This window comes from Silurus meridionalis, chromosome 8 (assembly GCF_014805685.1).
Source record: "Silurus meridionalis isolate SWU-2019-XX chromosome 8, ASM1480568v1, whole genome shotgun sequence".
Classification (NCBI taxonomy): Eukaryota; Metazoa; Chordata; class Actinopteri; order Siluriformes; family Siluridae; genus Silurus; species Silurus meridionalis.
The window spans coordinates 12,336,879-12,357,576 of NC_060891.1; the positions used below are offsets into that span (position 1 = coordinate 12,336,879).

General features: G+C 37.6%; 2 protein-coding genes across 5 annotated transcripts; both read right to left on the reverse strand.

Annotated features, from left to right (window-relative positions):
- Positions 1–110: 110 nt before the first annotated feature.
- On the reverse strand, positions 111–6,324 carry senp6b (SUMO specific peptidase 6b). Of its 3 annotated transcripts, none has more exons than XM_046855525.1 (18): positions 6,197–6,324; positions 4,485–4,637; positions 4,334–4,398; positions 3,939–4,042; positions 3,689–3,844; positions 3,272–3,305; positions 2,901–3,059; positions 2,575–2,753; positions 2,337–2,410; positions 2,148–2,264; positions 1,942–1,992; positions 1,767–1,859; positions 1,439–1,626; positions 1,124–1,182; positions 992–1,044; positions 782–850; positions 546–696; positions 111–400 (listed from the first exon to the last, which is right to left on the reverse strand). In XM_046855525.1, the coding sequence occupies exons 2-18, from the start codon at positions 4,619–4,621 to the stop codon at positions 263–265; spliced, it is 1,827 nt and encodes a 608-aa protein (XP_046711481.1). In that variant the 5' UTR covers positions 4,622–4,637; positions 6,197–6,324; the 3' UTR covers positions 111–262. The 3 variants fall into 3 exon arrangements, with proteins under 3 accessions (XP_046711481.1, XP_046711480.1, XP_046711479.1); XM_046855524.1 differs by having other exon boundaries at positions 1,124–1,149; positions 1,942–2,064; XM_046855523.1 differs by having other exon boundaries at positions 1,942–2,064.
- A 2,568-nt stretch (positions 6,325–8,892) lies between these two features.
- mapre3a (microtubule-associated protein, RP/EB family, member 3a) lies at positions 8,893–14,926 on the reverse strand. Of its 2 annotated transcripts, none has more exons than XM_046856569.1 (7): positions 14,809–14,926; positions 12,402–12,524; positions 12,053–12,198; positions 11,532–11,688; positions 10,583–10,719; positions 10,025–10,177; positions 8,893–9,104 (listed from the first exon to the last, which is right to left on the reverse strand). In XM_046856569.1, exons 2-7 carry the CDS (start codon positions 12,520–12,522, stop codon positions 9,036–9,038), a joined length of 783 nt encoding a protein of 260 aa, XP_046712525.1. In that variant the 5' UTR covers positions 12,523–12,524; positions 14,809–14,926; the 3' UTR covers positions 8,893–9,035. The 2 variants fall into 2 exon arrangements, with proteins under 2 accessions (XP_046712525.1, XP_046712524.1); XM_046856568.1 differs by having other exon boundaries at positions 11,493–11,688.
- Positions 14,927–20,698: the final 5,772 nt, after the last annotated feature.

Here is a 20,698-nt window from a genome sequence, read left to right on the forward strand (position 1 = left end):
TTTGATAGATGCACTAGGCTCAAGCTGACACATATTCTATATGTAACCTTAAAAAAAAAAAACATTTCTTACATGTTTAACTAAACCAAGGTAGAAGAGAAATGTAAAAATAAATACAATACAATTTTATTTTAATTACACAATTTGACAAAATAAACGACTGTCTAAATGCAAATAAAAAAAACCCAGACATTTAGCAGCTGAACAGAATGCCTGAACTGGAGATAAGTGTGCAATATCGAGTAGAGTCTTTAGGGGGCACTCATTCTCCAAATTCAGCTTGCTGTTGATGATGAAGGCTAAAAATAATCTCTTTAATTCTTTCCCGCTTTTTTTTCACAAGCTCCTGTGGAAACCAGTCCCTCAGGTCAATGGCAGCATGGAAATTCCTTGGTGGGTTCTAAAAACAGACATAAAAAAAAAAAAAATTTAAATACTACCTATAGCATGGCATTATTCATTCAAGGACATTTTGCTGAGTCTGCATCATACCTTTACCAATCAAGCTGCTTTCCAAAGAGTATAACTATGGGTCGCATACTTACTGTGATAAAGCTTTCCACATACTGCAAAACATAAACTCCACAGTCAGTGTGATTATCCTGCTGTGGGACCTGCACACTCCATCCAGTCATGGTTTGTTTCCCAGAACTCCACAACGAGCCCTTTCTCACTCGCCACTCCATCTCCAAATACCTTTTCATTTACGGCATACGAAATAAACTATTGAAAAATTGTACAAAAACGCAAAGCATTTGAAAAATTACTTCAACACACTTACTCTTGTAGTACTTTCACCACTGCTGGTTTGGCACCACACCCAAGAGAATCCATAATGAGAATGCAGGGCCTACAGACACGTGACATAATAAAATGACCAGCATGGCAAAAACAAGCTGCAGTGCAAAAACATTTTTGAAAAGACAGAATCTTGGTTTTAAACTCAAAGGTACATCATAGACAGATGATTCATACGGAGTTTCATACTCACTGTTTAGAAGTAATATCACTTATCTGGGATGAATATCTGCCGTTTGCATTGAACTGAAAATGTATTTCAACATTTTATATTAGCGTGACAAATGTGGTTCGTACATCTACAAGAAGACGTTGGGCGAATTACCTGAAAGTCGTCTTCTAGGTAATCATCTGAAACAAAGCAGAATCCCTCGTCCAGATCGACTATAACAAACACCCACCATGTAAAGATTATAATGCAGAAGTCTGATGCTTCACTCTATTACTAAAAACACTGGTTAAAACTGATTACTGAATTTGAATAATCTTGAGTTGGTCAACAGATTTAATAAAACTTGCAAAATAAGAGCATATTTAATATCTAATAATTGAGTCTCAACATCTCTTCTGGGTGTTCAAATACCCATGCACATCCCTGGTACAGTACTGAATAACCAATCAGCGATGATTTTATTGTTACCTTCACTTTCAGTACACTTGGAGATTTGCTTAGATGTTTGGTGTCTGTAGAAAAGTGACATGGGGTTTGAAAAAGGTGAGCTAGAAGCTAACACTATTGGGTTCTCCTCTATCTTATTCTCACAAGGATCCATAGTGGAGTAATAAGCCTGGCCCGGGAAACAAATAACAGCCAGGTACCAATGAGCCCTGAAATAGCATCAGAATTAGTTCATAATTAATAACGAGAACAAGAAGACCAGATCAGATGTGTTACTGATTTCAAACATGATGTGGACAAGTTAAAATAAAACATTCCATTTTTGTCAAAAAGGAACAGCAAAACTCACAACTGGTTAATCGGGACAAAAATGAAGTCCTTCTGGAAAACATCCAAATGCCTGGTCCATGTTTTCACCCGGTTATGCCTCCTCTCTTGAATGCTGTGGAAAAGTTGGCCAAAATTATATTTAAGCATAACGTGAGCATTAAATAATCGACTGGATTACATATTTCAGACTTAACGATAAGCTTGTGCCGTCTAGATCTTCCGTCAGGTCGGTTTGAGTGAGACTTCTGTAGAAGAAGGAGCTAAATGCATGAAACCTGTTGGCGTCCATCTCCTGTAACTTCTCACAGACCAAATATCTGAGACGCATCCGAAATACAGAGTGAACCCCACTTTCTAAAAGACACACAGCAAACGCTCACCTCGGAAAGTTAGCACTTACTTCAAATAGAAATCTATTATAACATCATTCAGGTAGTTGCCCTCGTTGAGACAATGGAGGTCTTCGTTAGTGATAGAAAAGCCACCCTTAGCTGGGGGAGGTGGGTAGATGACCAGTCTGGAAAACAAAAGCCTCTAGAGCGGCTACCGAAAGCACATCAGAATAATATTATCGACTCAAATCACTTACGTTTCGGCATGTGAGGACGAGCACTCCATCAGATCATCCTCGTCGTCTGAGACACTCAGGGTTTTTACCTCATTCTGAACATGGGGCGAGAAGGGAACGGATTAGAACTCCTGACTCAAACACATCATAAAGTGTATATCATCCAAATTTCATTAAACCCTTGGTGTTACATTTTAAATATATACTCTAATAAATAAAGAAACTCTTCACGGTAGTTCGCACGTCCGTTACGACTCACCGCCTGAAAACATTCACGTGTCGTTAGTCTGTCTCTGGCTTCCTCATACGTGAGATTGACCGTGAAGTTGCTTAAATTCTTAAGCCTGCCTATTTCTGCGAATATCTCTTCTAGCGCTGCCTCCTCCAGCACTGTTGGTGCACTCTCAAAAATGAGGAGAAGGTATGTTTCTTGTTGGTCTGTCATTGAAAAAGGATGGAATAAAAAATGGTAAATTCACAACAGGCTAATTAACTGGTGTAGTCATGATGGAACTACGTCTATAGCAGCCTGATTTAAGGAGGACAGCCGAAAATAAAGTGCGGAAAATGTTTTCAGCTACAAACGTTTGCTCCGACAGCCATCCCACGTCTCCGTATCCGTAGACACGACAAGCTGCTCTCTCAGACGCCAAATTGCTGCATCGGTCATATGTAGGAGCAGAGCGGGCAGTCTACGGCTCCTGCACCATTCGCAGCTGGTGAGCTCTGATGCCTCGATTTTCACTAAAAAAAAAGGTCAGAGAGGCTTCAAGGCAAGAGTAACTACGGAACATACGGAAATAATGTCATTTTACATTTTCAAAGATCAGCGACAGTCCCTTTTACTCTTAATTCAAATGACTTATAAGGAGAAAGTCTACCTCATTACCAGTTTACTTTAACTGCCTAAACAGATCAACTATTGACATTACATCATCCATGATATTAGCTCTTACCGTTGTTTGTAATCTCAATATAATCCACTGAAAACTGCAACAGGAACAAAGACTAGTTAGTAGTTTGCCATATTTTTGCCACCAACAAACACAAATGAAATCTTGAATAACTGCTGTATCGTGGACTAAGAGGCCTATCCTATACCGGGAACACTAGATGCGAGGTAGAAATACACCATGGATAGAATGGCAATCCATTACAGGGCAACACAAACAAACACACACACACACACACACACACACACACACACACACACACACACACACACACACACACACACACACACACACACACACACACATATAAGGGCCATTTACCTTTGCCAGATGAAGCTAAAGGAAACTTCTACACACACTGTGCATAAACAGTAACTCGGGATAGTGAGAATTCAGTGAGTCAGTAATTCAGATACTCACTGTGACAGACCCTCTGAAATTCAAGTTCACATTTCCAAGTTTAAGACTTCTGACCTCGAGAGTAAGCTTGCTACACACTTCCATATGCGACACGGGTAACCATGTGGCAGAGGCTGGCATCCTTGCCACGCGTTTTTTTGGCAAAAGGTTTCCACACTGTGAAAAAAAACAAACAAACAAACATTACCAGTAAGGATGCCAAATGAGAACAATAATGCATAAAAAAAAAAAATTGCATCTTCATTAGTACCTCGTCCCTCATGCGATACTTTCGTGGAACTCCGAGCAGAGGCTTTTCATCTGTACACGATGTGCGTTCTTCTGAGTTGGAACTCTCAGGTTCAACACCCGGACCTGTTTCATAAAAGGTCATCGTTATTCAAATATTCGACAGCCACATGCTGCATCGTCGTCCTCACCTATGCTACAAACAAGGCTTAGCGCATGTGCATCACATTTTCCAAACCGTACACCACCGTGCAGGACTGTTTACTTGCAAATCGTTCGTCACCCAAGCCAGAAATGAATAAACTTCCCTAAAAATGTACAGCACATCAATGTATGCATTTTATTTGGCACACAAATGGGCCAAAAAATAAATCAAGCTTACAGGATTAGGAATGGGTGCATATATTTGAAACTTACCAACTTTATCCATCAATGGTAATGCGTTTGGTTTAGGATTTTCTATCCCATTATTGCTGCCCATCCTGTGAGTTGTAAGCCAATGGGAAATTAAGGGCTTGTACTTTATTTGGACCATTTTGTTATACACTGCAAAAACTACATAGCCTACCTTTTTGTGTTCTTAGTGCTACCGGACAGAAGCGTGTGCTGGAAATGACGTCTTTTAAGGACAACACCTTTAAATTGAAGTGTGCGCTGGTTCGTCGACCATGTAAAACTTGTGTTTTTCTCTAGGATTTGTGGCATGCTTGGTTAGGGATCCCTGCAAAGCACAGAAACACATTTTCTATAGGAAAAACACAAACACATGTAATGCCCTACTATTCTTCTCCACAGCCTGTGCAATCTGTTGTTCAATTTCATTTTGAGGCTGAAATCTTGTAAGAAAACCAAAAAACCCAAAACCACAGAGCAGGTAGTTATATTGCAGGTACTTTAAGGGATGTCAAACATGTAACTGACTCATTTATTAAAGCCTTTACAATAACATTTTATTTCTTAATAAACAAGAGAAATATTTTTAATAATTAAGAACGTGGAGAATAAGACATTAAGGCTCCTTGTGTGAATTAATTTTCTAACCATATCTGCACTAGTAGATTTTTATAGCATTTGGAAAATATCTCAGTTTTTTACCTTCTGAACACAAACCTTTTCACAGGGCGAAGCATCATTTTGATATCATTCGTTAGATGAAATTTTTTTCCTTTCAAATACTACATTCATACATTCAAAGAGTCGATTCCAAAAACAAGGATCTCTATCAAAGACCAATATTAGCGGTGAGGTCTAATTTTTGCTACTTTTTGTAATATAAAAAGTAAAGTCGAGCATAAATATTAGTTTTAGTTCATATTAGTACAATATAATTGTAGTTAACTGCAATTTAATTGGTCAACTGAATCAAATGACTTGAACTCTTTATATAACAGCAGCCTAATGTATTCACTCTGTAAAAGGCCACATCTTTTCCCAATACCCCAATTTAATGCCAGACAATTACTGAACATATTTGAATAATATTTCTTTAACATTTTTTAAAAATAAATCTGCAGCTTATTAGGTACAACTGCCTCTTTTTTTTCATACTGTTTGGTTACCACATTTTTTATATAAACAAAAAACAGAAAAATAAATAAACATTTTACCTTTCAATGTTACGTTTATGTTTAGTGTGGTAATCCCTAGTTTTCTGTGTTTTTTTTTTATTATTATTATTGTTTATTTTCGTTTTTTTATTATTAAATTCTACCTGGACACACTCAATCCCTCCAGAAACTGTTTGATATTTCTGCAATTTTCTAATATGCAACTCTGATTTATTTTTTATTCCCCCAGGCATTGTTGTGTATAGTTTGCCGTTAATATAAACAAACAAAACAAACAAACAAACAAACGTAAAATCGCCATCCCTCCTTCAATGACCGCACATTCCATACTACGCCTGTAGATGGCACCCGTGAGTCTTGTATAGTCTCTGTTCAGCAGTAACACATGAGCATCGGGTCATTATAGTGCAAAATGGTTTTTTTGTTACCACAACCACACATTTTAGGCAATTTCGAATATTTTTTAAACGAATACATCCTGTGGGGTTAATTCACGATATGCACACGGTCATTCTTTATCTAATCTGCTGAAAACGGCTCCGGTCATGTCGCTTGTCTTGTCACATTAAATGACTCAGTTAAATGAGACATACTCAATTCAAAATGTCGAAATGTTGACGAAAGTAATCGAGTAGTTTGCATCTCTGGAAAACAGTTTGTACTAATAAACACTTGTGAAACGCTAAATGTTTTACACGTATTTCCACCATACCTTCCTCTGTGCGCTGTACAGCTGAAGCGCGGCGCGCTGAAGTTTATTCCGGGCTCGTGTGGACTGTAAGCCCCGCCCACTTTAATGTGATTGGTTAACACGACCAGTTTGACATTGATGAGAGGATTTAAATGGGTTCAGGCAGCGTGTTATGAGAGTCATTTACAGAGAGTCTGTACGGTCCTGGTGATGTGTGATAACTTTAGAACAATACAGAAATTATTTTTATCCAATTATTTCACTACATTTTTAATATGCACCTCAGAAAATATCGACTTCTGGATGACTTTAAAAGTGGATTAGACAATGCATACAGCATGGCAAAAACACAACCCTTCTTTTTGCCAACTTTTTTTTTTCCAAGAAATACTGTTGAGAAAATATTTTTAATGTTTAAACTTCATTGTGTGGGTAAGTAGAAGGTATACATTGTACAAAAGCTTTGGCTGCAGTAAACACAGACTCACTAAACCTAACAGAGTGCTGCATCACAGACAGGTATCTCATATACAGTGTAAATAAATGCCATTACTAAAGCATGAAACCCAATAAACACAATTCAACAAGTCTCCTTTCACTGTAGCCGCAACACTGTAGCCTGCATACATCATCTCTATAGCAGAAGCATCAATATTAACCTTATCAAATGTCCCTGGATTTCTCTGGGTTTATTGTAAATTTTTCCTGTGGAATTGAACTTAAGGCAAATTGTGTTTTTGTTGTAAAATTGTACAAGAAAAAAAAAACGTTAGAAAACACAAAAGTTGAAACATCTGTTTTGAACTGTTTATTGACCTTTTCTCACGATGTCCAGCTTTTCTAAAAAAATAGTCTAAGTGTATCTGTGACCGAATCAATTTATTCTCCTCTGTCAGCCATTGTGTAATGGGGAAAAAACGCTATGAAATCCAAATAAATTTTAGCTTGTGCAGTTTGCTACAGATGCAGTTTGTGAGCTCTGACTAGTGTGCTTTGTGACCATCCAATCAAAGGATGTGAAAATGGCCACATTATTGCACACCTGCTAGATGGCCCCAGTATATCCAACTTGTAAATAAATGTATTTAATCTTGCATTCATTTATTTAATCGTGAAATAAATTATTATAAAATTAATTAAACCCCTCAACAAGTGATGGCTGAAATCCGATTGGATAGAAATGCTAATATAAACATACACTACTAGAAGCAGTGCAATAAAGAGAAAAGCTATAAACTGAAGAGACTTAAATATTGGAAATTATTTCATAGATATTCATAATTTAAATGTAATTCATTGATTCTTATAGCGTTTAAGCCAGAATAGACGGCCCATCACTGATGTATACCAGTATTTACCTTTTTATGTACAGCCCATGGTGAGGTACAGATCTATTAATGTATTGGGCTGTAGTCATATAATTTATCCAGGTACATGTTGAATTCTTAAAGAATTCCAAATAGGTTTTCTTTATTAAATGACCTGAGCGTTAAACAAAGTCACTTTATTTTTATGTATAACAAACTGCATTGTACATGTCAGGATTAGTTATAGGTTTTTTGCTTTGAAGCCACTATAATAAACAGTATAGCATCAGGCTTGGAGACATACATATATTTTTTTAAAATTGTTTATTTAAAACGCAAAACAATTTCACACTATCATGTCCATTTTTTTAATGTTGACAAAACAAGTATGAGTGAGACATTCTCGATGCATATGAGTGAGGAGGATTCAGACTGTAAAGGCAGCACAATGCTTCTAGCAAACGGCATTCAGGTCCTTCACATCTGGGCCTTAACTCCTGACATAAAGTACAATCACAAAAAACACAGCTCATGCTATTCAATAGCAGAATAAATAAATAGTCGATTAAGATGTAAAGAAGCAAATGTAGTAAAATTAGCAGCAGAATCTCAATGAAAAGCTCTTTGATCAGTAGTGTCACTAATCTAATTAATTATTATCAAATAACACTTTTCATCCCAACTCTAGTTTCCTTATTTGAAACTGTAAGAAGTATTAAATCAATCAAACTAAAAAAAAAAGCTCTATTTAAAAAAAATACAAATATATTATTCATTCACTATACATGTATAACATTCACATGCTCCCATTAGATATGCAGCAGCTAACTAAATGGTCAAAGGGCAGCGTGTTACATTCTTTGAGTTTGGTTTGAGTTCCTTAATTTTTATTTTAAAATGTCCCTTTACTTGTTTTCTTTTGTCTTCCTACACTTTGTTTATTATATCTCTGTAATTGCTTTATCCCTCAATATAATTGCAAACCTAATGTAGCAGACAGATTCACAGTATTTTTTGTTATTGTGCGAGCGTTTTACTAACGTAAATATTTCGTAGCATGATCCTAATAAACAGAGCAAGTACAGAGCAATGGCAAAATATGCAGGAGATCTAAGGCAAATAACTGCATTCCAGGCAGCATCCCTTTTTTTATTTTTTTTGCTTTATCTTCAAAAATACTTTCTCGTCGTAGCAGTTACTGTGTTAAGTCCATTGTGCTACCCTCAGCGTCTGATGCCTTGTTCATGTTCATTCTCCATGTGGCAATGTAAAACATGCTGAGATGGCTAGGATATAATCACTGCTGTTGCTATTGTTTGGGGGGGGTGAAGCGGGTAGTACTGGGTCTCTGAGGTGTAGTGCATGAACTGTAGTAGGAGTAGACAAACATATACTTAGTACATACGGGGGGCATCCATAGATACAGAGTTAATGAAGGAGATATCAACAGCGTGCAATGAGGGGAATAATTCCAAAGTGAAGGCAGGGAAGTGGGGTGGGGAGGGGAGCGGGGCAGAAGAGTAGGGACGGGGTAGAGGAAGAGGGAGGAGCGCTCAGTATTCATCCTGGTCCAAGTGGGCCTGCTCGTCTATGTCCTCATCTTCTGGTGCTGCAAATCCTTCCTGCATTCCGATAAACATGCCATTTTTTAGTGTTCATTCTCGTCTCTTGATTTCTAAGACTACATTCACACTAGCAAGCAACGAGTCATTCATACAGCTTATATTCGGTCTCTTGTGGGCATGTAGCAAACACTGATGCTATTACTTGTGGTGTGATCTGTTTAGCATCTTGTTTTAACTGTAGTAACAATGCAAGCTAACTGTGCTGAACGGCATTAAATTCTTCGGCAGCGGACCAGCCTTCGCTCCCCACGCGCATCAATGGTCCTTGGCCGCCGATGACCCTGTCGCTGGTTCACCACTGTTCCTTCCTTAGACCACTTTTGATAGACACTGAACACTGCAGACCGGGAACAAACCACAAGATCTGCAGTTTTGGAGATGCTCTGACCCAGTTGTCTAGCCTTCACAAATTGGCCCCTCGCGCAAATCCTTACGCGTGCCCATTTTTCCTGCTTCTAACACATCAACTTTGAGGACAAAATGTTCACTTGCTGCCTGGTAAATCCCACGCACTAACAGGCGCCATGATGAAGAGATAATCAGTGTTATTTATTTCACTGCTCATAATGTTATAATGGCATAATGGCACAATTAATGAGTGTCATATGACAGGATAAGGTGCATCAGGTCGATTTCAGTGCATCACTCTACAAACTGAACTAATTACATGCTACAACCGAATTGATCCGTGGAAAACTTCAAGGCAATTGTTTGGATTTTCTGCATCTTATTATCATTGACTTGTTATATCATCGACATGAGATTTATGAAAGTTATGCGCGCATACTTCAATTTGCTTTGTGTTTCTAGTGTGAGCTCAGGCAAAGGCCTGCTCATTCAACTGTTATTAAATCATGATCCACTCCTCCACCCATTCTAATATGCACTGGGGTTGGGAATAGTCGGGCATACTGTACCTCTGTGGCATAAAGGATGTCGATTATCCGAGTGAGGACGGAGTTGTTCTCGTTCTCGTGTTCCTGGCAGATCAGCTCAATGTCTCGCAGTTTGCTGAAGTAGAAATCTCTTTCCTTCTCCAGACCGTCGACAGTTAACTTCAGTTCCATCAGCTTTGCGAAGGAAATTGCGGGAGGGGGGAAAAACAGGGAATGACAACTTCTGTTACTACTGAGAGAGGACAGACAGAGGTTGATCTATTCTGAGGAATATATGTCATTAAAAACAGGCCAAACAGCTCTGAACCTATAATGAGAATATTGGACGTACACTATTGGATCTATTGTGATCATTTGCTAGAATATGACTTAAAAAAAAAAAAAAAAAAAGAGTTCACTCATCTGTACAAGTAGTAGGCCAAGGTACATAAACAAAGTCATATCGGTTAATAAAGATTCACTTTGCAATTTGGAATAATTATATATTAATGAAAAAAACAAAAACAATTATACATCACCCCACTCACGTGAAACACTGAAAGGCAGATTGAGATGTCCTTACCCTCCCAGTGACTCTACCTGTTGATTAAGCTCCATGATCTCAGCATCACCACCTCCGTTCCGAGCGAGATTGGGGTTCTTCCTGACATTAGTGTTCATCACCCTCTGTGGCGTGGGCATGTTTTTGGGTACTGTCGGTGACGTTCTCTGTGGTCCTGAAATGAAAACACCTTCAGGGATGAGCTGTAGTCTTATTACCATCAGGCTATGCAGTATAAAGAAAAACATGTTTCATGCAGTAAGCTGCTGTACTTTAAATATGCAGAAGTAGCAAAGATTGAATGATGTACTAGGCTAAATCTGGTGTTTAAAGCCTGAGTAAGATCAGCCTTCTAGTCTGAAGCCGTTGCATGGACATTTTGTTAATACTGTAACATTGGTTAAACACAAATAGTAACCGAAACGTTAACATTGTCTGTTTAGGCACGTTTAACCAAAGCCACATCATTATGAAAAATGTTATTTGAAACTGAATTGTAGACTTTTCCAATCCAGCCCAATGACATCATAACAAAGATCAACTGTTTACCATTTTTCGCTCGCAGATTACTTTTCACATTTGCTGTCCTATTCCTGATTAAAAAATGGCATAATATAATATAATATAAGATGTACATAGAGCTTTCAGACATCTTGGACTGAAGGGTAACTGACTAAGAAGCGCAAAAAGTCTTTAGAATAATTAGACATTATTGAAACTATCAGCCATCACTGTGAAACTTTGGTTTTTAGTCACATGTTTGCATTCTGAGTTTCCTCGATGGCACTGAGCTGAATATTTTACCACAAGATGCGATTTCACACTGTTCACTTGTATGGAAGCTTGAGCATGGAGCAATCATTCCCATGGCCATGCACAAACCGACCACTTGCAGGGTAGAAGCTCAGCGATGGATGCAGCAGAAGTGCAGTAGAATCATAGGGTTACCTGGACCAGTTCTCTTGGGTTTGTGGGAAAAGTGTTCACCTGGATTCAGGGGAGGAGCAATGTCTTGACCCTGTCTAGCTTGGAGAGGATCGTATTCTTTTCCATCATAGTTGGCATCGAAGAATTTCTTGAACCACTGGACGAACTCAAAGTTGTCTTGGAACTTCCCCTTTACAAGCTTTTCTACTGGGATTATCTAGTTGAGGAATACATGTGAAATATATTTACAAATGAACATCATTCAGGTCATTTTCAACTCTTATAATACCGAGTCTGTATTTAACTGAATTTGTTGTATAATCTTAAGTCATATCAAGACACTTGCTGCCTGAAAACCTGATACCAAAATAGGAATCTTTTAGTTCTTCTATAAATAACAGGTCACAATATACAGACACTTGATACATAACACTGTCAGATATGCGACATCACTAAAACTGACTTTAATTGAGCTATTTAAGCAAATAAAACTTGACTTTTAAAACATTATATGACACAAATTGCTCAATAATAAGCTATATAATATGGTGCAGAATAATATGCAAAAAAAAAAGACTCACTTTGTCCACGCTCATCCTCTTGAAAGCTGCCTGAAGAACTTTGAAATTGTGTATATATTCGTGCTCCAGCTTTGCTTGGAATTTCACCTTCTTTAGAAAAATGCACCCTGGAAATAACATGTCCATGAACTGACAATATGCTGCACCTAGAGACAAAAACAAAACAAAAATGTTGACCTGACTGTAAGTCCTTTATGCTTAGGTTATGCCAGTTTGTTTGGGTAAACAAAGCGCATCAGTTAGAATCACACAAATTTGGGGAAATCTGTTGGGGAAAACAATGACCAGGACAGTGAATGTGTAAAGCTATAGTGAAACTGTCAGCGTGTTTAGTGACTGTGAGACTCACCTGAACATAACTGTTCTATTTTGGTGTAGCTGAGCTGGAGAGAGTCATTTACCCATGCCAGCATGTCATGTCGGCTCAGGTTCTCGTTGGTTACAGACGTGGAGTATACATTCACCGCCATTCCTTACATGGAGAAAATGATGTAAAACAGTTATTAGTAATATTATTATGTCTGGCTAGACTTTATCTACTGAAATTTGACTGGAGAGAGAAAATGACCATTCCAAGGTGAATTTTTTCACTTTAAGAAAACATAGATTATGTCTTTTGGATAATTAAGACTGCTCAATTATGTGCAATTTGACTGGGACAGAGTAAACAATTATTATATTATTATAATACCATTTTACTTAATTTATGTAAATCAGTGTAAACACTATATATCCTGCACTTGCTGTTATTGCACTCTGGTTAGATCCAAACTGCATTTCGTTGCCTTGTACTTGTACATGTGTAATGACAATAAAGTTGAATCTAATCTAATCTTATTATTATTATTATTATTATTATTATTATTATTATTATTATATAGGGAAAAAGGTCAACACCTTCATTATCAGTTGTCACATCGGATCTTATGTAATAGATTCAAAATAAAAACATTAAACAACATCCCTGGTAATCTGAACAGTTAAATCATCACACGGTAAAAAACACAATGACATCACAATCCTCATTCAAAAGTCAACCCCAGCACTGAATACAAGTTACCAAGTAACAGGACACACCTGGTTCATCTGACCTATTGTTGTGTGATGGATACCAGGGCTTCTCAAAGTGCCTGGATTTCTTTGGGTATTTTTTTTCTTCTTTTTTTTAAACACTGGTGAAAATCCAACCCGTATCCAAGCCACACTGCAGGCATGCGGGGGGGTGTCTTTGACTTCAATATAAAGACGTGCTTGGTAATTCTGTAGTCATTAATGAAAGCCGATTCTCTTTAGTTTTCTGGGGCGAATGAAAAATAAAATGTGATCGAATGAAATAGGCACAGATGAGTCTGTGCTGGTGGAAATCACAACCCATCATTATAATTTTTTTTAAGTTAGTTTCCCTGTTTGACTACTGGAAGCGGCTTGAATTGAATAAAACATTAAGTCAAAATAAAGTAGCCTATGAATAATGTCAACTTGTTTATATATATATATATATATATATATATATATATATATATATATATATATATATATATATATATAAAAGAGAAATGAATATAAACAGTCTGTTACAATGGATTCGCAATGGACAATTTGCATAAACACCTCTGCATTCAACTGCCCATCACTGCACAGGACATCACCCAAAATAATAAAACTATGATGAATGGACATTCGGTGTCACCCAGATGATGATGGGGTCCCTTTTGAGTCAGGTTTCTTTCGAGGTATCTTCCTCATACGATCTCAGGGAGATTTTCCTTGTCACTCTAATCACTGGCTCACACATTAGAGATAAACGCATAGGCACTAACGTATAAATCCACATTTTGTAACCTATTTATCGAGGTGAAGCTGGGACAGTGCTCGTGCTACAAATAAAACCGAATTGAACTGTTTGGTCGGTGAACATTTTAAAAATAGAACAGAATATCCCTGTGGATATATAAACAGATCATGATACAGAGTCCCTGCTTACACAAAGCTCCGTGCTGCACTGGAACACATTTCCTAACATCATCATGACCTTTATTTGTGGTGTCAGCAGGTCAGTGGCTCTCTGTGACATTTCAGTGGCAGTGCAAGCATGGGTGGGTTTGATGAGCAGGTGTTCAACGCTTGATTTTACTTGGAAATGACTGTACATGATATTTCTTGAGTAGAAACACGTTGAGCTTCACCGTTCACCTTTACTGGATCTCTGCACTGGGAAATGAATGGCCTCTAATTCAGCTTCAGGGGAACTGCTTTACACCGCGCAGGCATATTTACTGTACACACACACACACACACACACACACACACACACACGTCTATAGTGCTAACATGAGGTAAACTGTGGTGGGATATTTACTATGATAAAAACCTAACTTGAGGTAATATTTGCTGAGCTGTCAGTTAATGTGCAGTGTGTCCGAGCAGACCGCATTACAGACTTGTACATTTCCTCCTAGCGAGCCTTCAAACAGGCCCACAGCGTCGTTGTCGTCTGTTTAAGATTCACAATGCTCTTATTTTCATTTTCATTTTCATGTAAAAGAAAAAAGAGCGACATTGATGGTTGTTAGGCCGCGGCGCGCGCGCGCTGCACACCGTCCCTGTAACCGCCGTCTCACCGACTGGACTCTCCGACACTCCGAACCATGAAAGGCCCGAAGCCGAAAAGCATTCGAGCGCGTTTTTCTTTTTCGCTTTAGCAAACAAACAACAAGAAGAACAAATAGATGCTTCTAAATGATTTACTGTATTACCTTTAGTTTCTTGTTTCTCCAAGTCGCCTATGTAACGCCTCCTGTCAAAATCCCAGACTAGCCCTGCTGGTTTAGCGGTTACAGCGCGGTGCAGTGGTTAGTAACGGGCCGCCCCCGCCACTACTGCGCATGCGCCGGTCTTTACCCGGCGCCCCCCGCCTCAGCCGTGTGTATGGCCAAGAGTTAGAACACTGTACACATACCACCTACCACACATGTGGAAATGTACTTATTAATAGTTATTATATCATTAGTAGTAATATCAAAGTATAAGTCTAATAATAACAATAATGACCTCTAAATATGTTTTAATATTTTATATTTGCTACATTTTACATTTTAAATGTCATGTTGACTGGAATAATACGAGGAAGAAGATAAATTCTTCTATATATCCTATTATTTTAGCCATAAATATAATTCTTTAGATTGGGATACCTTGTTTAATAATAAGCTGTCATTAATTTCAAGACAAAGAGAAAGTAGAGACTTGTGAGAGTAGTGTTAACTAGAGAAAGAGTAAAGATACTGGTGAGAGTAGTGTTAACTAGAGAAGGAGTAAAGATACTGGTGAGAGTAGTGATAATAACTAGAGAAGGAGAAAAGATACTGGTGAGAGTAGTGATAATAACTAGAGAAAGAGTAAAGATACTGGTGAGAGTAGTGATAATAACTAGAGAAGGAGAAAAGATACTGGTGAGAGTAGTGATGATAACTAGAGAAGGAGTAAAGATACTGGTGAGAGTAGTGATAATAACTAGAGAAAGAGTAAAGATACTGGTGAGGTAGTGATAATAACTAGAAGGAGAAAAGATACTGGTGAGAGTATTGATAATAACTAGAGAAGGAGTAAAGATACTGGTGAGAGTAGTGTTAATAACTAGAAAGAGTAAAGATACTGGTGAGAGTAGTGTTAACTAGAGAAGGAGTAAAGATACTGGTGAGAGTAGTGATAATAACTAGAGAAGGAGAAAAGATACTGGTGAGAGTAGTGATAATAACTAGAGAAGGAGAAAAGATACTGGTGAGAGTAGTGATAATAACTAGAGAAGGAGAAAAGATACTGGTGAGAGTAGTGTTAACTAGAGAAGGAGAAAAGATACTGGTGAGAGTAGTGATAATAACTAGAGAAGGAGAAAAGATACTGGTGAGAGTAGTGATAATAACTAGAGAAGGAGAAAAGATACTGGTGAGAGTAGTGATAATAACTAGAGAAAGAGTAAAGATACTGGTGAGAGTAGTGTTAATAACTAGAGAAAGAGTAAAGATACTGGTGAGAGTAGTGTTAATAACTAGAGAAAGAGTAAAGATACTGGTGAGAGTAGTGTTAATAACTAATAAAACCCTTAAGGACAGAGCTTTTACATTCCTGTTATTTTGGCAGATCCCATTATGTAGAGCAACATACAAATGAGCAGTTAATAGGTTGAGGGCCTTGCTCAGGGGCCCAGCAGTGGTGGCCTGGTGGTGCCTGCTTTTGAACTCAAGACCTTCTGAGCAGAAGTCCAACATCTTATCCCATGAGCCACCAACTCTCCTGCTTTTGCTAGAAAATATTCAGCTTTGGGATCACAGCACACCACTGATGGTTATTTTCCTATAATCCTATAGGAAACCATGTTTGATTTTATTCCTTACATAGTGGATGTCGTAGATCTGACCCCTTTTTCGGCATTGCTTTTTATACTTTTTAATCATTTCTGCAGCTAAATAGATATATACAGTGCCCTCCACAATTATTGGCACCCCTGTTTAAGATGTGGTCGTGGACTTCTAAAAATTCTCCTTTTTTTTAAAACAACATAGAACCCATATGCAAAAAAAGAGAAAAATCCAACCTTTCATTTAAGTACATAACTTTGGTGGTAAAAAAAAATCATACATTTAGAAAAAAAAAAAACTTGAAATCATGTGTCCCACAATTATTGGCACCCCTGTTTAAGATGTGGTCGTGGACTTCTAAAAATTCTCCTTTTTAAAACAACATAGAACCCAAATGCAAAAAAGAAAAATCCAACCTTTCATTTAAGTACATAACTTTGGTGGTAAAAAAAAATAATACATTTAGAAAAAAAAAAAAAAACTTGAAATCATGTGTCCCACAATTATTGGCACCCCTAACAATTCCTCTGAACAATTTAATTGTTTTTTTTTTTTATTTAATATATTTTTCTGTAGTTGCTAAGGTTGGTCAGGGTATCTAGGGACTTTTAATTAGTAATTCATGATTTCCTGTTTCCCTGGGGTATAAATATGACGTGACACAGAGGCCTAATTCTCTTACCCATTTGTCAACATGGCAAAGACAAGAGAACACACCATTCAAGTAAGGCAGATGTGTGTCGACCTTCATAAGTCAGGCAATGGCTACAAGAAAATAGCCACTCGCCTTAACTTGCCGGTATCTACAGTCAGAGGAATCATTAAGAAGTTTAAAACAACTGGAACAGTGACAAACAAGGCTGGAAGAGGTCCCAAGTTTATCTTGCCACAACGCACAGTGAGGAGGATGGTAAGAGAAGTAAAAAAATTTCCCAAGCTCACCGTCACAGAATTGCATCAAAGAGTGGCATCTTGGGGTCACAGAGTCTCAAAACAACCATCAGGCGCTCTCTACATGCCAACAAGCTGTTTGGGAGGCATGCAAGGAAAAAGCCTTTTCTCACTAACACTCACAAACGTAAACGCCTGGAGTTTGCTAAGCGGTACTGGGACTTCAACTGGGATCGTGTGCTTTGGTCAGATGAGACTAAGATTGAGCTTTTTGGCAACAAACACTCTAAGTGGGTCTGGCGTAAAACAAAAGATGAGTATGCCGAAAAGCACCTCATGCCCACCGTGAAGTATGGTGGAGGATCTGTGATGCTGTGGGCCTGTTTCTCTTCCAAAGGCCCTGGGAACCTTGTTAGGGTGCATGGCATTATGAACACTTTGAAGTACCAGGATATTTTAAATAAAACCTGATGGCCTCTGCCAGAAAGCTGAAGATGGGTCGTCATTGGGTCTTTCAGCAGGATAATGATCCAAAACATGTGGCAAAATCTACACAAAAGTGGTTCAGCAGTCACAAACTCAAGGTCCTCCCATGGCCATCTCAGTCCCCAGACCTCAACCCAATCGAAAACCTGTGGGGCGAGCTAAAGAGAAGAGTGCATAAGAGAGGACCCAGGACACTGGATGATCTAGAAAGATTGTGCAAAGAAGAATGGTCAAAATCCTCTCTCTGTGTTCTCCAATCTTGTGAAATGTTATAGGAGGAGATTAAGTGCTGTCTTGTTGGCAAAAGGAGGTTGTACAAAGTATTAACATCAGGGGTGCCAATAATTGTGGCACACATAATTTCAAGGTTTTTTTTTTTTCTAAATGTGTGATTTTTTTACCACCAAAGTAATGTACTTAAATAAAAGGTTGGATTTTTCTCTTTTTTTGCATTTGGGTTCTATGTTGTTTTAAAAAAAAGGAGAATTTTTTTAAGTCCACGACCACATCTTAAACAGGGGTGCCAATAATTGTGGAGGGCACTGTAAACTAAATACGTCAATTAATAATGTATTGGAGAATTTGTGTTTCCAGATACTGAAGGGATCTGTTTTAAGACAGAATACAAAGACTTGACTGTAAAATACTTTCCTCCACAGAGGTTGGAATATCTTTAAAGCAAAAAATATATATATATTGTTCAAACTTAATACTTTTAGTTGTTTTGTTGTTGCGTTTTTCACCAACTGTAATGACCATATTAGTTAGAATTAAAATGTAACATCTACTTTCTACAGTCTTTTGCTAGTTTTATGTGCCATAAAAAATTGAAAGCCAATTATAACAATCCCATAGTAAAATAACAATCCAAATATACTACACCCATGTTCAGTTCCCCTGTATATTATATTGTTATTGGTATTGCATAGTTTGCGTGCAGCTTGTCACAATGCACCAGTGGGAATCCTAGGCCTAGTGCTTCAATTAAATGTTGTTGAATAATTTCACAGTTCCTCCTTTGTGCCACTTCAAGTCAAGTCAAGTTTATTTCGTTAGCGCTTTTTACAACAGACATTGTTTTCAATCAGCTTTTCAATCAGAATGGTGTGCATTTATCCCTGATGAGCAGCCGTGGCACTCACTGGAACACTGGAGAGTGAGAACTACCATGAGCACTGGAGTGTAAGATTATGAGTATTGTTCTTTCTTCCGTCTTTTACAGTCATTTGTGGTTATAAAACTAGGAGCTACTGAGCAACTCATAAAATAGCTCAACATTTTGTGATCATCACAGATCCAACACCAGATTCTCCATGTCAGAGCCTTTAAACACTCAAAGAGGTCCAATGTCAAAACTCCAATTTTCGCTGGTACGTCTCTAGATGGTTCGGGATGTTTGCAAGGACAGCATCTACTTCTTTAAAGGTCCACAATCTTTATAAGGTGGGACGTGACTGGGGCTGGAGCAACCTCAAGATGCCTCGGGATGGGGAGAGAAAGAGTAGCAGTGGAGAGGAATGAGTGTAGCTGCTGTTCATATTATTAACAGCACAAGTTGATCATGTGCATGTGATCAGATGTTCTGGAGCACAAGGTAATGATGTGATGTGTGTTATGTGTAGGACTCGCTAAAAAATACGTTTTTAATCTGCACCTCACTTCAGTGATTTATGTTTATCTTTATTGATCTTTCTATTGATTATATATAAATTGTAATATATAATAGTTTTAAATTGTAATGTATTTTTTACAGAATTATTTTGGCAACCACAGCTGCCAATTTTTTTCTGTGAAAACAACAGGGATTTTTGTAAAAGGGATTTAAATGCAAAAGGTTTTTCCTATTTCTTACATAATTCACAAGTACATTTTACGGGACATTTTTGTATTTTGTACATAAATATTCTAAAGAGTGTACAGTTTAAAACTGTTTTAAAGTTTACATTTTTAGTGTATTTTTAACTGAATTATTCTGGCAACCACAACTGGCAAATTTTTTTTGTAAAAATGACAGTTTTTTTTTACAGTGTAGCTCATGGCACTAAGCGTTTATTTGCCGTTTTTCTTGCTCTTTATATTGATGGTTTAACTTTGACAGATTGACAATTATACATAATGAATAAATAGATTATTCAGGTATTTTAAGTCATTTGGTTGATATAGGTTAATTACACAAGCATTGTTTAGCTTACTAAAGCTCTAATATTGGGTTGGTTGCATGGGATTGGCAGTAATCACATTTTAGTCCCAATTTGCTGTCATAATAACCACCCTTTTCTGGGAAGATGTTCCATGAGATTGTGCTTTTGGAGATTTGTGCTCATTAAGCCACAAGGGCAAGGGATGAAGACGCCTGTGGTGAAGCGTTCCAATTATCCCGAAAGCGTTCAATTGGTCAGAGCTCTATAACAAGCCACTAAAGATGTTCTACTCAGACCCACTTAAACCAAACGTAACAACCAGGCATTGTCATGGTAGAACATGTTTGGGACTACTTGTTCAAGACTTTGTGATAATTTTTGAAAGAACCACATTATAGCTGGAAAAGTCAGGTGTCCCAATACTTTTTGTGTATGTGTTGGAACAATATCTCACAAAACGTACTCACCGAAATGGGTACATTTAGTATATCTTCTCAAGGGACAATACTATAGAAATTCAACTATATTTTAGGCTGGTCAATAGTCACAGACACTTTTTAAAAATTGTCCGAAAAATAAATAGTGAAGTAAAGTACTGTAAAGTACCGAAGAAAATCTACTTAAGTACAGTAATGAAGTACAGCATTTATATATACCTCTGTATATATACTGTATATATTTGTGTATGGAATAGTGTGTGTTATTACAGTAGTAATACTGTAATTATGCATCCATGTATAGGTTCATCCTGCTTTAATGTCTTAACTCAG

Coding starts and splice junctions, on each gene's coding strand:
- senp6b (XM_046855523.1), bottom strand. CDS start 4,621: ATGCCACAAATCCTAGAGAAAAACACAAGTTTTACATGGTCGACGAAC. Junction 3,306..3,688: donor ATTTCAGAGGGTCTGTCACA/GTGAGTATCTGA, acceptor TTCCTGTTGCAG/TTTTCAGTGGATTATATTGA. Junction 1,627..1,766: donor TTTGTCCCGATTAACCAGTT/GTGAGTTTTGCT, acceptor ATGCTATTTCAG/GGCTCATTGGTACCTGGCTG.
- mapre3a (XM_046856568.1), bottom strand. CDS start 12,522: ATGGCGGTGAATGTATACTCCACGTCTGTAACCAACGAGAACCTGAGC. Junction 12,199..12,401: donor AATAGAACAGTTATGTTCAG/GTGAGTCTCACA, acceptor TTTTGTCTCTAG/GTGCAGCATATTGTCAGTTC. Junction 10,720..11,492: donor ACCCAAGAGAACTGGTCCAG/GTAACCCTATGA, acceptor TTTTCATTTCAG/GACCACAGAGAACGTCACCG.